A 15,460-nucleotide genomic window follows, 5' to 3' on the forward strand; every position below is an offset into this window, starting at 1 on the left:
TGTTGGTTGGCAATCATCTTCTTTTGATTCTACAGCCATTAGGAGTAAGATTTCCCTGGGTGGGAGGTGGGAAATAGGAATACCTGAATCAAAGCTCTTCTGTGTATCACTAATAGCTGCCCATGAGTTGTTCAATGTTTTAGATTCAGCCTCTTGAGACAAGGTCAGTTTGTTAATCTGGTAAACTGGGTCTGTAGTGTGTCCATGCAAAGGTAAAGGGAGTGCATGGCTGGGAAGTCACAGGTCTAATCCTGGTGGATTTGCAGGTCAAATACACTGCCAGCTCTGTAACATTTAATGTCTCTGGCAGTCAGGATACTGACATTTCTGGGTTTGGTCTTTCTACTTTGAGGGCTGCAGCTGTTTCCCGATGTATTACATAACTGTTCACACTTTTTCCATCCGTCAGCAGTAAAGTGAATCCCTCCATCCCGAAGGATTGCATTAATGATAAACCCATTTGTCTCAGGAGGATCTCCATCCTGTTCCCTTTTTTCCATCTTCCAAACCATATGTGTGTTGTGCTCCTGTGTCTTCCTCAAGATGTTCTTTCTGTGGGATGGAGTCTGGCTCCTCTGGCACTCTCAAAGTGAATTTCTTCCTCTGCAAGACTTTGACATTCCAGCATTGTTCAAGTGTTCAGAGTTCCATTTTTAGCTAAGCCACAGGCCAGCCTGGAGACTCAGACTTTGTTGGTTTTTAAATCTATTTGGTGGCATGAAAAGCCTTTGTTACACTCAGACAATAATAATTTCCTGAAGTACTGTGGAAAGAAGTCTTTAATCTCCATGTTGTGTCAGGTGAGCAAGATTTCTCTGAGGATGTCAAGTGAGGCAAGAATAGAAACCCATTTCAGTAGGCTTAGATCCTAAGTCCTCAGCTCAGTGTGCTTAAGAGTTGGGAGAGGGATTGTGTCCAGTTTAACCCTTCGTTATTCCCTGTTGCTTTTCCACACTGTTATCCAGCATAATAAATCGAGGAGCCTTCTGAAAGATTTTATTTTTCTCTGTTTCCATGATGATTTTCTTAGGAGGCCTGAAGGGGTGGATGGATCGTGTCAACTAAAAGGATTTAAATTAACCTTCTCTGGGTGCTCTTAGGATTAAAAATCTAACTTTAACTTGAATATTGTAATAGTTCTTTTCCAGTGCTATAAATCACTGGCATTTCTCTCTACTTAAATAAAACCAAATGCACATTTGAAGCCCTGCTTGTGCAGAATTCTAATTCTGAACCGTGAAACCAATATCTCGAGCAATGCTGCAATGGGAGTTACATTTCACTCTTCTCCTCCCTTCCCCTTGTCCCCAGGTTGATAACACATAAATGGTTAATGCAGACTCTAGGATGTCCTGGCAGAATTGATATTTGAATTTTGAAGGGAATACCCTTAGTGTTCTGTGCCAGCCACTGATTTTGTTGCATGTACAGCCTGGAAAACTGCAAGGAATCCTGATTAAATACTGCAAGGGGAAAAAAGGAGCTACAGAGCTGCAATACTTTTGGTTTATGCAGAAGTTTGCCTTAAGTCTGTCTCCTTATAATTAAGAGCCTCAAAGTTTAGTTCTCTCTCCTTCCCTGTGAGGTACAACAGTGTCATTCTCGCCATTTAAGGTGTAATTTCTATAGCGTGGACATTACACAAAGATGTTTATGGGTTTATTTAAGAAATTCAGAAAAGCAGGTGGTAGAGCAGGCAATGAAACTCCCAGGTCCCAGATCTCATCCCGGGCCAGGCTTCACCTGAAGAAAGGATTAGGATCTTTAGAACAAAGTTTCCTTTGTTCTTCCCTTCAGGGCAGAGTTTTCTGTGGGATGGATATATCCTTCTGAGCATTTTACAGGAGAAGTTGCTCTTCCCCTGATGACAGTTTGCAGTCATCTCACTAAATTGCTCTTGAAAGATGCCCTAGGAGGATGGAAGGCTGTGGTTGAAGTGTTTGAATTAATAGTGGCAAGAGTGTACATAGCATCACTGCCACCCGTGGTGCAGACCCAGTTTGGTTCTAGTTTGGAATTAATCTGTGGTTAAACTCTTGAGTCAAGCTCAGTATAAGAACTCTGGGCATAGGTGGTGAAATAAACAACTTGTAATTGAGAGTGAATCATCTCCAGAATTAACTACTCCAAAGCCTTTTTCAAACTGTGAAAGGAAGAGTAGGAAGCACTTAATGAATGTGTTTTTAAACGGGCAATTTGTGTTCAGCTCATCAGGGTAGAAGCATATGAGGCTCCTTGTACAGATCACAGATGGCAGGAGAGATTGTCTATTGTACTTAAAACTTAATGTAGCTTAAGTGGTTGCGATAACCTAAATGACGGATTTCTGTATTTGGAGTTCAATGGGTGCATTTCAAATGGAATGAGGTAGTGACTTAGTGCTTTTTAAAAATTAATCCTTACCTGCTTTTATCTGTCAGTTTTGGAGCCCCCTCAGTGCTCCTGGTTCTGTTACAGCAATTCTGTTCACAAGAGCTGCCTGGCTGTGCCCTAAGCAAGATCTTCTACGGGTCTGTCAGCTTACAGAGTCACCCCTAAATAGGATGTGAGATGGAAAGATACTGGGGAAGAAGGAGAAGAAGCAAGAGGAGGAAGAGAGGAAGATGAAGAAGAAAGCACTTTTTTTAAACCTTTTTTTTTTTTTTTTCAGCTGTAACATGTCATGTAAATCCCTTGACTGGATAGGGCAGGAGCACGGCTTTAGGATTAGTGCGTATGATGGATTTAGGATTTGAAGCAAACATGTGTTGCTGTGTTTCCATCGTATCTAGTTTTTGCTGCCTAGAGAGAAATGTTCTTTCTTTTACCAGAAATGTCCACTAAAATAGTGAGGAGAACCTTTGGAGAAAAGAGGAAGGCTGGTACAATGATATTTTGAAGAGCTGTATGAGAAGAAAATGTGATTGTTCTTTTTTTTCCCTGTCCTGGAAAGAGACTGAAGAGCTTATGCACCTGGGCAGATCCACGGTGAAAGGCAAGGGTGGCTCAGGAGGGCAGAGAGGGGAATGGATTGTGCTGTTAACTGTGCATTATTTACTGCAGGGGATGTTGTTGGTTGGTTTTGAGGAGCGGGTACACCCTCAGCAAGAGTGGGACCTGCAAATCTGTTGGTGACCAAAGAAAGGAAAGGGTTTTCTTGTTGTGGGAATCGCTGTCAGGAGGAGGAAGCGGTGGAGGAGCCAGCAACTATAAATTGCTGTGATGTCTTGATGAGCAGTTGGGAAAGTACCAAAGGAAGAAGAATCAGCAGGAGGAAAACAATATCATCAGGAGGCCTTGCTGTCCAGAAATGGATGCATCTTCATGCCAAATTGCCTCATGGTCCATCATGTGTCTTCTTTAAAATCTTGAACTGAAGCCCACCCAATCCTCCAAAGTAGTCACACAGGTACATCAGAATAAAAAGGATTTTATTGGGATTTTAATGTTCTAAATCTGGACTGTGAAGGAGGCCTAAATTTGCTGAGAAACTGTTCTGAAGCAACCTGAAAAATACCACTGGATTTTGGAAATTCACTGCTATTTTCTCTTTTTCTGATAATATTTTTACTCTATTACATGGAAAATGTGTACTACAGAATCTTGATACCTCCTAAGGCCATCAGTGCTTGTTTTCAGTCCAGCTCAGATATGGATATCTCAAAATCTCCCTTGCTTCAAAATAAGTTCTCAGTGGCCCGTCTGGCCGAAGACTTTTTCTGGGTTGGTGGCAGCATTGTAGCTTCTCCAAGATGGAAAATCGGCCACTTTGGTAAGATGCTGAATCCCTGCATTGAATGGAATGGTGACATCTCAAAAGCTTTCATGTTGAAATCTTAGTGGCACCTTTGTGTAGCAGCAGTGTGAGGAGCAGAGAAGAAGGAAGGACTTGAGGCAGCCCTGGTCTGATGTTATGTTGCTTGGTTGGTAGTGTAGTTCTTTTTTTTTCAACAAGCCCTCGCTTATAATTTCATTGTTTATTTATGTTCTTCAGGACAAGCTAGAGCAAATTTGTACATTTTGATACGTGCTGACCTTTTTTCATTTTCTGTTGCATAGCCTCTGTCTTCTTCTTACCCACAGCAAGTATTATACATGATATCTGCCAGTATTATACACCTCTTAACTCTTTAAATTTTATTTGTAGTTTAGAGTTTTAAAAACAAGCATTTAGAAGTATCTCTGCTGTCTTCATGCACAGTAGGTCACTGGACTGTTGGGAGGTTGTTTTCTGAATGCTGATACACAAAATTCTCAAGCTTCACTGGCTCGGTGAGAAGGATCCCCTTTGGGTGCTCCCAGCAGCCTTTCATTTAAATAGGTAATAAACCCAGCAAACCTAATTAGAGATGGCCAGAGAAAACAGATGTTCTAGTAAAAGCACTTTAGTAACTATCTTCTTGAGCCACTTCTGCATGTCCAGTGAGGAAATCTGCACAGCCTTGACCAGAACAGCCCATTCCCTTGGAGGACTTTTTTGTCCTCCTTGTCTGTCAGCTTCATCGATCAAAGATATTTTTTTTTAGCAAGAAAATTGGACACATAGATAGCTCAGAAAGTACTGGGAATTTTTGCAGAGGCTGAGAAACACCATCCTACTCTGCTTCTGCATTTCCCTGGATGCAGGTGGCTGATGGAGGGAGGGAGAGCTGACAGTCTGACCCCGAATCGAGCCCCCTAATTTCCATAGGATTAAGAGCATCTCTTCTCCCATTAACATCTTGTTTATTAGGGGTTGTGTGCTTTAAGGATGGGTTCAGTCTTCCATTATCTCTTGTACACAGTAAACACTGTCCCAATCATTGCTGGCAGAATTGCACAGAAATGTTCTTTTCCAAAGACACTTTCAGATTGTTTTGGCCAATGAGCAGAACCAAAGTCCTGGACTTCAGCAAAGCTTGAGCCACTGTGAGCCAACAAGGGGGAGAAAGTTGTGCTAGGAATAAGATGGTTGGTTTAAAAGGTAAGAGGGACCTGTTCACGAGGCTGGAGGGATGCAAAACAAAACAAATGAAGATTAATGAGTTTGGATGTGATCTGGTTTTTAACTGGACCCAGTGTAGTGATGTGAGTCAGCCTGGTGTACCTGGGCCATGAACACCACAGACACTTCTTAGGCAGGACTTGAGAAGTATCTTCTGGACTGCTCAGCTGGACAGAATTCCCAGCACACTCTGCTGGATGTATTATGTATTTGGATATATTACATATTTTATATCACTATATTGATATATTGACTTTAAATAAGATTTTATGCCTCCTGTCTAGAAAGAAAGTGACATTCCTGACAGGAATAGTTGGAGCCAGTCAGCTCTTTGGTTTACATGTTGATGAGCCACTTATAGCTGCGAAACCATTTCCAGTGAGACTTTAAAAAAATGGGGCAGTCATTATGTCTTCAATGGATTGGCAGTGCTGAATGTGTGACAAGTGTGGGAGTCCTCTGTTTGTGTGTGGGAAAGCTGTTTTGGTTTGGTGATATTTTAAGGGAACAACTTGCCCTTCTGGTGCACGTGTACTGGGGGGTTTCTCTGGGCTCACAAACATCTTCTGGAGGCCCTGGAGAGAAATAAGCTGCTGAAATCTCGTTTTCCTCTCCTGATGTTGTTTAGGAGGGTGGTTGTTGTGAGGCACACAATTAGGACTCATCCCTCCAGGATCTGCTCATGGGGCAGAACTCTCTCAGCAGAGGGGTTTGATGCTCCCTGCTCACTGTCCCTAAGCCTGACTGGGGCAAAGGTGTGCAACGCAACCTGGGGCATCCTTGAACCCTGGGACGTGAATCTTTTGACAAAGCTGGTCCATGTACAAAAATACTCAATGACTCAATCTCCTGACTTCTTTTCATCCCCACATGCTAAAATACTCCCACTCCTTCACACATTTACATCAAACTCAGAGACTCCTAAAAGACAATAATCCTACTGAACCATAAATAATTAATTTGCAGACACTAGAACATCTTTCTAACAATAGACATGAAATTGGTCTCTTTTTTCCCCCTTTCTTCAGGACAAATTGTAGGGTTTATGGTTTGTGTAGTTTTGCTATTTATTGTTACTTTAACACTTAATATAGTAAATATAAATTGTTATTAAGAAGCATGAAAAGTGACTGTGAGTCTTTTTGCTGCATCAGGCCGGTGTGGAAATGGGTGTTCCACGTTTCTATTCCCTGCTCTGCTCTGGCAGTGCTCTGTGCTGCAGTACAGAGATCCATCTTCTCTCCACGATTTTTTTTGTCCAGATGCAAATTGAGGCAACTCATTAGATCAGAAGCGAGCTGAACATAAGCTGAATTCTGAAAAAAAAGGAACTAATGAAGTACAAAACAGAAAAGCTGTAGTTCAGCCTTAATTGAAGATAGTTAAGAGCCATTTCTTCAAAAACCTGGTTGATTGCAAGACTGGGGGATTTTTATTTGAAGTATAGAAATGAATCCTTAAAGAAGGAATCTGAACAATGGCAAGGAGAAGCAGTTCTGCTTCTCAGCAGTGTGCCCTTTTCACTTACATGCTGTGAAAGACTTCAGAAAAAAATGTATCATTTTCTGTTTGATATGAGTACCACTAGGATATCTTTTTTTTTCCTTCCAGTCTCTGTAGTGCTCTAAACTTTCAGTCCCACAGGGGAGGGTGTGTGTGTCAGTGCCACACACAGGGACGGGTGTGGAGGTGTCCCTGCTCCATCTCCTGGCCCTTGCCTGGCTGCCCCCAGCAGACACCTCTGCATTCCCTTTGGGGTTTTCCTTCCCATTGCATTGGGAGGATCCAGGAAAGCTGCTGCTCTGACACAGGAAGAGATTTCTTGTGCCCTCCTTTCCCTATGTCACCAGCCCCAGAAAGATGACAACAGACAACTGAAATATTGGGGCTGGTCACGGATCACCCAAGCTCAGTCCAGATGAGCTGGAACTGCAGCAGGCAGTTGTGAGATGCTCAGGGTAGCTTTGGGTGAGAAATCCTGCAACAAAATAAACAGCTGCATTGAAAAAGCAATCCAAGGATGCTTATTAAAATTTTAACAGCAGGGAACATATTCATACTTCATGTGAAAGCAAAGTAAATGTGTGTTGCAGAAAGTGTGCGGTTTTATTTTGGTGCTTCTTCATTGTGTTCTGCTTTGTAACAGGTATGATCTTTGATACTTTTCCCATTTCTACTCTTCTCATTTCTTCAAGTAAGACTATTTACTGCTATAACTCCCAAAGAGGAAGTTGGAAATGTAATATGATTTGAAGTGTGTGTGATTAGTTAAGAGAAATTCTTTTATTAGCTATTTTGACCAATTTTTTTTCCAAAAAACCCTATAAGCCTTATGAAATTAAAATAAGTTCAAGCTTCCAATAATTATTATCTCAGTAAATCTGATAAATATTTATCTTCATCTGAAGTGGAATGAAAGCAGATATTGAAAAGATTGAGTGTCTGGGAGAGAGTTGGGATCTGATGTTGCAGTGGATTCCAGTGATGTTTCTGGCACAGCACTTGCCTTTATGACTGGCACCTGTGGAATATTAATTTTTTCTAAAGGCATCTCTGACTGAAGCCAAGGGTCCAGCTTTAAGAAGTAAAATGTTACACGAGGGATTATCTTGTTCTCAATTCTGCACCTTCTCTCCATGAATATTTTATTAACATGGACAGTGATCTCTACAGAATTGTGCCTTTAAATTAAAATTTTCTTTTACTATAGCAGTCTGCTTTCAAATGAATCTATTTTGCTGAACCTTTTCCAGAGTAAATTAATTGACTTTTTCTGAACATAAGCTCAGGGACATCAAAGCTTTTTCCCATTTCTTTTTTACTTGCCTTGCCTTTGCCTGAGAGGTAGACTTGAATCACTCCAAAGTGCTGTGTTGGTGTTGATGCATTTTGGAATACATGGAATGAGTGTTTTTATTTGGACACTGTTTCATCTTTAATCTTGATGGCAGAAGATTGATAAAAGAGAGCTGACCTCAGAATCTCCTTGCATTTATTTATAAACTAGAATGTGTATTGCATTAGTTTTCATTCTTCAATCCAGAATCTCAGCAGTAATTTTCACTTCTCATCTCTAGGTCTGAAAAAAAAAATGTTGAACATGGTAATAGTTTTAATTTTACTTCAACAGATCAGGCAGAAAGTCAAAGGAAAATCAGGTCACAGGCTCTGCTCTGTCATCATGGGAAATAAATGGGAGACTTGGCAGAAAATGTGAGTCTGCATTTATTCCTGGGGCAGAGCCAGTCGCTCACAGTTGGATTGAAGTTGTTGAGCTTAATCCTTGCAGCAGCTGGATTTCAGAAGAAGGCCCCAACCTGGCTCCCAGGGGCTTCCAATGCCAGAGCCCTGGTTTGGCAGCAGCTCCCCAGGAAAGGGCAGGATCCCCGCAGAGGCAGAGCAGACCAGCTTGCCTCCCTTGGAGAGAGCCTCTCCCAACACTGGTGGCTTTTAAGGCCACTGCCTGCACTGTCTGGGATGCTGCCAAACCCACAGGAATGGAACAGGTCCTGAGGCCCAGAGGCAGAGTACAGCACAGGTGAGAGGCCTGCTGTTAGGAAGATGTGGGTTTGGGGGATTTGGAAGATGAAAAATCTGTGCTGTGAGGTTCTTGATAAGCAAATCTATAGGATCACTGACTTAATCCATAGAAGCAGTGGGAGCTTGCTGGCCAAGGATTCCAGTTCCCAGGGGAAATTTCATCTGTGTCCAGCACAAGGTTTACATGTTGAAGGAGCTCAGATTCGAGGTGGTCTTGAGAAAGGTACATACCTTGTGCTGGTTCCAATGTATGTATATTTCATATAAATTAATATGGGAATGAAAACTTTCACATTTACAGGTAAGTCCACAGTTGCCAAGAATCTTTCCGACTTTTTGGTCTTAATACCTGACCTCTTATATCAGACACTACAGGAAACCTTGCCTTTTGACTTGAACTGTTCATTTGGCAGCTGCTCGATGTGTTTTCTTCCTGTAAAGGTGATTCCAAAGGAACCAAAGTCTGACTCACTGCTATCACTTCATTCCTCTCCTCAGTGGAAAGATGTATGAGCTCCATGCAAATGGGCACCCAGATGATCAAACTCCGAGGTGGTTCCAAGGGGCTGGTCCGCTTCTATTACTTGGATGACCACAGGTCGTGCATCCGCTGGAGACCTTCTCGGAAGAATGAGAAAGCCAAAAGTGAGTGTCAGCCACAGAACCTCCCCTCTGACCCCTCCTGGGGCCTTGTCCTCTTGTAAACAAATGAAAATGAAGGATCTGGCTCAAGGACAGGTGTTGTACTTGACTTTAAAGGGCAGTAAATGATTTTATGATGGATAATTTATGAAGTTGAGGTTGCTGTTGTTGGCTGTGCAGGTTGCAGGGGTGTAGTGTGTTGTAGGCAACACCTGTGTGAACTGGGGCCTTGCAGTGTGAGGTTTGGGCTCTCCCTCTCTGGGATTTCTCTGTGGGATGAATGCATCTGCCCAGCCCAGGGCATGCACACAGCCATTAATGAGCTGCCTGCTTTTGTCATTGCAGTTTCCATCGACTCCATCCAGGAGGTGTGTGAGGGGAAGCAGTCGGAGATCTTCCAGCGCTATGCCGACGGCAGCTTCGATCCCAACTGCTGCTTCAGCATCTACTACGGGGACCACATGGAATCTCTGGACCTGGTGTCCTCCAGTGCTGAGGAAGCACGCACCTGGATCACAGGGCTGAAGTACCTGATGGCAGGGATCAGTGACGAGGACAGCCTCTCCAAACGCCAAAGGACCAGAGACCAATATCCTTCCCGTGCTGCCTGGGAGTGTTTCCCAGCAGTGGAGAGCTATGGATAAGCTCGGGATTCCTTACAGTATTTGCTTTGCTGCAAGTGAGCACGAGGCTCAGAGCTTCAAAGCAGTTCCCATTGTATTCCCTGTTTCCAGAGACAGAGAAGTTCCTGAAGAGGGTTGTTCTGGGCAAGATTTGGAGGTGAGTGACTGAGTGGACTGAAAAACCACACAGGTATTTTCTTTCATATCTTACTCCTGGTATAAAACCATCCATTTAATTTGGTGATGGAACACTGAGATTCACTCAGAAGCTTTTCTTCTGTGCTGTTAAATTGGCCCAGAGCATGTGTGGCATGTTGAGCATAGAAGTTGTTAATGAACAGAGTAGAGTTAGATATTAGCTTGAATTTTCATTCCCAGTCTCATTTGCAGTGTTTCCTAATGTGAAAACAATCACATATCCATGATGTCCAGTAATACCCTTCAATATTCCTCACTGTTCCTTAACTCCTGTTCAATGTGGTTGAAGCAGACATTTGATGAAGCAGATAAAAATGGGGATGGCAGTCTGAGTATTAGTGAAGTGCTCCAGCTCATGCACAAACTGAATGTGAACCTACCCCGACAGAAAGTCAAGCAAATGTTTAAGGTAAGAAAAAATATTTATTTTTTTTCCTGAAAAAGCAAAGGTTTAACACAAAACCCAGTAGGAGAGACTGCAAATACTTCAGCAGCTGGTTTGTTTCCACTCTACTGAGAGATACTATACAGTCCATTTGGTAAATTGAAAAGAGCTCCAAAAACACGTCACAGATAAATTGTTATGCACAGAAAAAGGCAATACACCAGGTACCTTCTGGTGTTACATAACATGAAGACACACAGTACCAAGATTGCTCTTTTGCTATACCTTTTTATCAGAAACTCAGCCACGTTTCCTCCTCTGATTATGTTCTCTCTAATAAATATTATCTAATAAAGTATCCAGTATCCTATGATAGCTGGTAGTAATAAAATATCCAGCAAGCAAACTTCTGTATCTGTCAGAAATTTGCACTGCTAAGAGCTGTTTGTTTGATATTAAATTCTGCTGACCTTGGCCCAATTCAGTGAGCAACAATGGAGATGTGTAGCTTTTGTTATCACAATGTCCCTGCAGGGACCAGCAAGCCTTTATGTGAAATCCCTGATGATTTTTTTCTTTACTTGCAAAATGAGTATTCTTCCAGATCTTATTGGTTTATGGCCTTGGTTTAACAAATATCCTCTCAAATCCTGGATATAAAATTAATTTCAAGATGACTTGGGTTCCAGTGATCTTCTGAAGATGTGAGTGGGTAATTCTGCCAGACACATGCATGTTGTTGGAGGGTACCTTGTCCTTACTTCATTGCCATAGACAGAAGAAATCCTCCAGCAGGGTTCCCTGTGGAACAATTAAAACCTTCAAAGTTGTTTTTTGGCTCCTGCACTGATGTATCCATGGGAGAGGTTCAAAGCTGTGCAGAGCATCCCTGTGATAGATCAGTCTGTTTTAGCAGCCATGTCAGGCAGCTCCAACCTGCATTTAATTCCAGTGTTTCACTCTCATGCAGGGGTTTGTTTCTTTAAAATTGGTGCAGGCAGTTGGGTTCCTGACTGTCTCGTTGCTGTGTGCTGCAGGAGGCTGACACAGATGCCAACCAGGGCACGCTGGACTTTGAGGAGTTCTGTGCCTTTTACAAGATGATGTCGACCCGGCGCGATCTGTACCTGCTGATGCTCACCTACAGCAACCACAAGGACTACCTGGACACCGATGACCTGAAACGCTTCCTGGAGACTGAACAGAAGGTAGGCCCAAGCCAGCAGAGAATTCCAGCTGCATGCCTTCCTGCTTGGCTTTGGGGATGAATTCCCATTTAAAAGGCGTGGGGACTTTGATGCTGTGCATGTGAAAGACAGACAGATGTCTCTTGATTTTCATCTGTAGGCTGGCAGGACTATTTCTTGAATCTTCTTGTTCTCACTACCTTTTTTTTCCTGTAGGCTCTTTTGTTGTGCCCCTAAATATAATCTCTAGAATTGCTTTATTTTTTCATGTGTTCCCCTTGAGCAATTCCATCAGTATCTGTCTGTTCCCAGTATTCAGTACCTTGGAGCAAAGCTGGTGTTGCTGGCTCTGCTTGTGACCCAGTGCACAGCCCATGATGAAACACTGAATTACTTTGTCACACTATCTCAGTGTGTAAACTGGAAGATTATCTTTCAAAGAGCAGTTGAGAAGATGATTAATGTATAGGAGAGTTTTTGAAACACACTGTAGTACCTAAGAAATTGTCTCTGAGTATTTGACTCCAGTGCTGCAGGAACAAATGCATTGACTTATCTTTGCCCTTTTCCTCTCATGGTCTCCTCTGAAGCTTCATGCCTGTAAGTCATAAATGTCCATGAGTTTCAATCATTGCCCACGAAATGAATGAATAAAAAAAACACCTCTCTGGCAGTTATCTTCTTAGATAAGTGGGATGTGTTTCCATTTCATTGGTCAATTGATCCTCCAGATGGTGAGAGCAAAATGAACACTCACCACAGGACGCAAATCAGCTCAGCTAATTACTGACATGGCCAAATCCTGCCTGGGAGGCTTCTCTCCCTTGCCACCCTTTCTCATTCAGCATGGACAGGGAAAACATCTTTACTCTATTCCAGGAAAACCTGGTGTTCCAGGGCTTTATCTTTTGAACCCAGCAAATGTATCATCGATGTTCAAATCCAGAGTTAGAGGGGTTTTTTCTTATTATTATTTTACTTTTATTTATTAGGTTTTAAATTACCCCCAGAAAAGGCATTGATCTTGTAGCAGATGTGCTGGTGGTTTCATTTTCCCCCAGGCAAAGGTTCTGTGTTGCCAAATTGTTGGTCACTTTATTGCACTCTGATGACAAGGGCTGTGTTTTCATGCCATGTACAGCATCTAATAGAAAGGATTTTTCTGGACCACTCAGGGCAGGAATATTAAATAGGGATAATAGTTGGAGAATGCATCAACAGTTAAAAACAGGAGTATTAATTGTGTTAAAATTAAGTTACTAAGACATTGCATTATGTAAAAAAAGTTACAGCTCAACATTAATAGCCCTGGTTTCATAAGTGACAACATTTACAGATATATTTTTCCCTTTGTAATCTTTTCTTTTTCAGTTGAGAATGCAAAGCAACCTTGAAGTTAGCAGATTTCCTGAGAACATTATGTCCCGATTCTCTGTTTCCCTGCTACTAACAGATTTTTCTGTCTGCTGCATAAAGATGAGCCATTTTCTTGTTTTATTTTAAAGTAAAAAACCCTTTGATAATGCAAACTAATCCTTTAATCCTACAAGGGAAGAAATCCCATTGGTTTGTGACAAAGCTCGTTCTGTTTGGATGCTCTGTGGTGCCTAACAACAGATCTGACCTACAAAGCAGAACTCTGTCATCAGGCAGCTGCCAATAGCACAGAAACTTTTCACAGAGCACTCCTCTTTTGATCTGACCTGACACTGATTGACAGGAGTGAGAATCCCACTGGGGAACTGGAAATCCTGAGTCCCACTATGGATAATCTGCCCAGCTGTTGGAGTGGAGACAGAGGAAGGAGCTAAGAGAAGCTGTGATTAATAGTTAACACTGCGTTTTTGCTGCTTTTACAGATGACAAATGTGACTAAAGAACATTGCCTGGAAATCATCAGCAAGTTTGAGCCATGCCCGGAGAACAAGAAGGAGGGAGCCCTGGGAATTGATGGTAAGCTGGCTGGTGCAGCTTTTGGAGGGAAAAGGGAACTGTCTCAATGCTCAGGAGAATATTGCTGCTGCTTGCAGAATATATACTTGTAGAATTTTGTCATGTTGTATAGAGTATGTTTCCAGTCTTTTTGCTTTTTTTTAAATATCTACCATTTGCTGAGAAACCTAAAGGGAAATCAGATCTCTTTGGAGGAATTTTGAAAGATACATATCATGATGAAGCAGCAGTCTTTGAAAGTCAGCTGGAACTGGAGGTGTCTTTATTTGTGCTTTGGAAAATACAGTTGAATTTAGTTGCATCATTCCTGCAGGTATTTTTGGAAATCATTTAAGTCTTAATAAGAGGAGTGATGTGATCCAGAGTAAATGTCTGAGTGGGATGATAGATGAAATTGGTCCTGCCTTCCTGACCTTTGCTGCTGAAGCCTTCTCTCTAAATATGTCAATGCTGTACCACCAGGCTGGTAGCTGTTATTTTGGGGACTGACTGTAAGTCCTTTCCCCTAAATAGTAAATCTTCAGCCGGATCTTATTGACTCTGAGAAGAGAGTACATTCCTCAGGAATTAGATTCTGTGCAAAAGTTCTTGGACCTTTAGCAAATCAGTCTTGTCCATTTCTGTGGGTGTGTTGTCATCCTGAAAAGTGGCAGAACAGAAGCTGTTTGGTTTCCTGCAGGAAGAAGTGGGTAGTTTCTGGTACAGTGTGTAAGGTGCTTGCTTAGGATGGGTCAAGGTCTGTTCTACTTCCAGACTAAATTTTCAATTTATTTTAAAGCTTATGCTAATGCCAGTGAGGGAGCAGATGACATTCTTTTCATTTTCTGGTCTTTACAGGCAGTTGCAGTCACATAAATAATGAATAAGCAAGTTCAATATCTTGCCTTCCTCATATCTGTAAAAGTAAGAGTAGGCTTTTCAAACTTCTGTAGGTTTCCATAGAGGAAAACAATAACAACAACAACAACAACAACAAAATCTATACAATTGCTTTGCCTCAGAATGGATGATAAAACATTAGAGAGTTTATGGGTTAGGATAAGAGAGTCCAGCATGGTGACATTCTGCTGGTGTCTGCTACAGATCTCCTGACTGGGGGAAGCAGAAGGTGAGGTCCTTTGGAGATAATGGGAAAAAGCTTTGTGATCTTAACCCCTCCAGTAACTTGCTGGAAGTGCAGCAGAACAGAAGAGACCCAATCTAGAGCTTAATTAATGCGGGAGATTTCAGGTAACATCCAAACAGAGGTGACTGAGGAGCTGACAGGGACACAGTGCTGGGCTGGTGCTGACAAAGGAGGAAGAACTGCTTAAAAATCATAGATCTGTGTCTGCATGTACGTCATGTATGAACGTGTGTGCACACACACACACACACACACACAGGAGTTATTCTTTTGTCTTTTGTGGAGTTGAGACCTTAGATGTCTCCTGTCTCCCAGAAAACAAGTCCAGTGTTGCCTTGGGGGCTCAAGTGCAACAGCCATGGAAGCTGAGGCTGCCTGTTTATTCCTCAAACTGGTACTGCCCAGACAGGAGCATCCTGCCCACACTTGGCTGCACTTCAGTAGTAGTGAAATAATAGTGCAGTGTTCTTTGTCCTTTTGTATTCATTCATGTGCCTGTACTGCCTTGTGTCCTCAGCTGTGCTGGCTTTTGCCGTGGAGCACCTTGGACTGGCCTGTGACAATTGGCTCATTCACAGCCTTGCAAAGAAACCCTTTACCTTTGTCTGCTGATCAAAGTGACACCATGCCAGTGCACCTTCCCTGAGTGTTAGCACTGGAGTCCTGTGGGACACACTGCTGACAGGATCTTCCTTCATTCCTGTTTCTTCCTTGTAGGACTGATAAATCCAGTTGGTGTGAACTCATTACAACAGTCGTGACATCATATTTTAACAAGAGCTTAAAGCAAACAATGGTGTTGTTGCAGCAGCTGGGTGGAATTAATCTTGCAGCAGCTGATTT

General features: G+C 42.3%; 1 protein-coding gene across 1 annotated transcript in view; it reads left to right on the plus strand.

Moving 5' to 3' along the window:
• The window catches only part of PLCH2 (phospholipase C eta 2), a gene marked incomplete at both ends in the record, with an annotated part of 63,851 nt that overhangs the window by 26,566 nt on the left and 21,825 nt on the right, over window positions 1-15,460 (plus strand). Inside the window, 5 exon segments of the mRNA XM_082295668.1 lie at window positions 9,002-9,148; window positions 9,491-9,747; window positions 10,259-10,375; window positions 11,389-11,559; window positions 13,398-13,491. Of these exon segments, the coding sequence (XP_082151794.1) occupies window positions 9,002-9,148; window positions 9,491-9,747; window positions 10,259-10,375; window positions 11,389-11,559; window positions 13,398-13,491 (786 nt within the window).

The sequence above is a fragment of the Coloeus monedula genome, assembly GCF_965178545.1.
Source record: "Coloeus monedula genome assembly, chromosome: 22".
Classification (NCBI taxonomy): domain Eukaryota; kingdom Metazoa; phylum Chordata; class Aves; order Passeriformes; family Corvidae; genus Coloeus; species Coloeus monedula.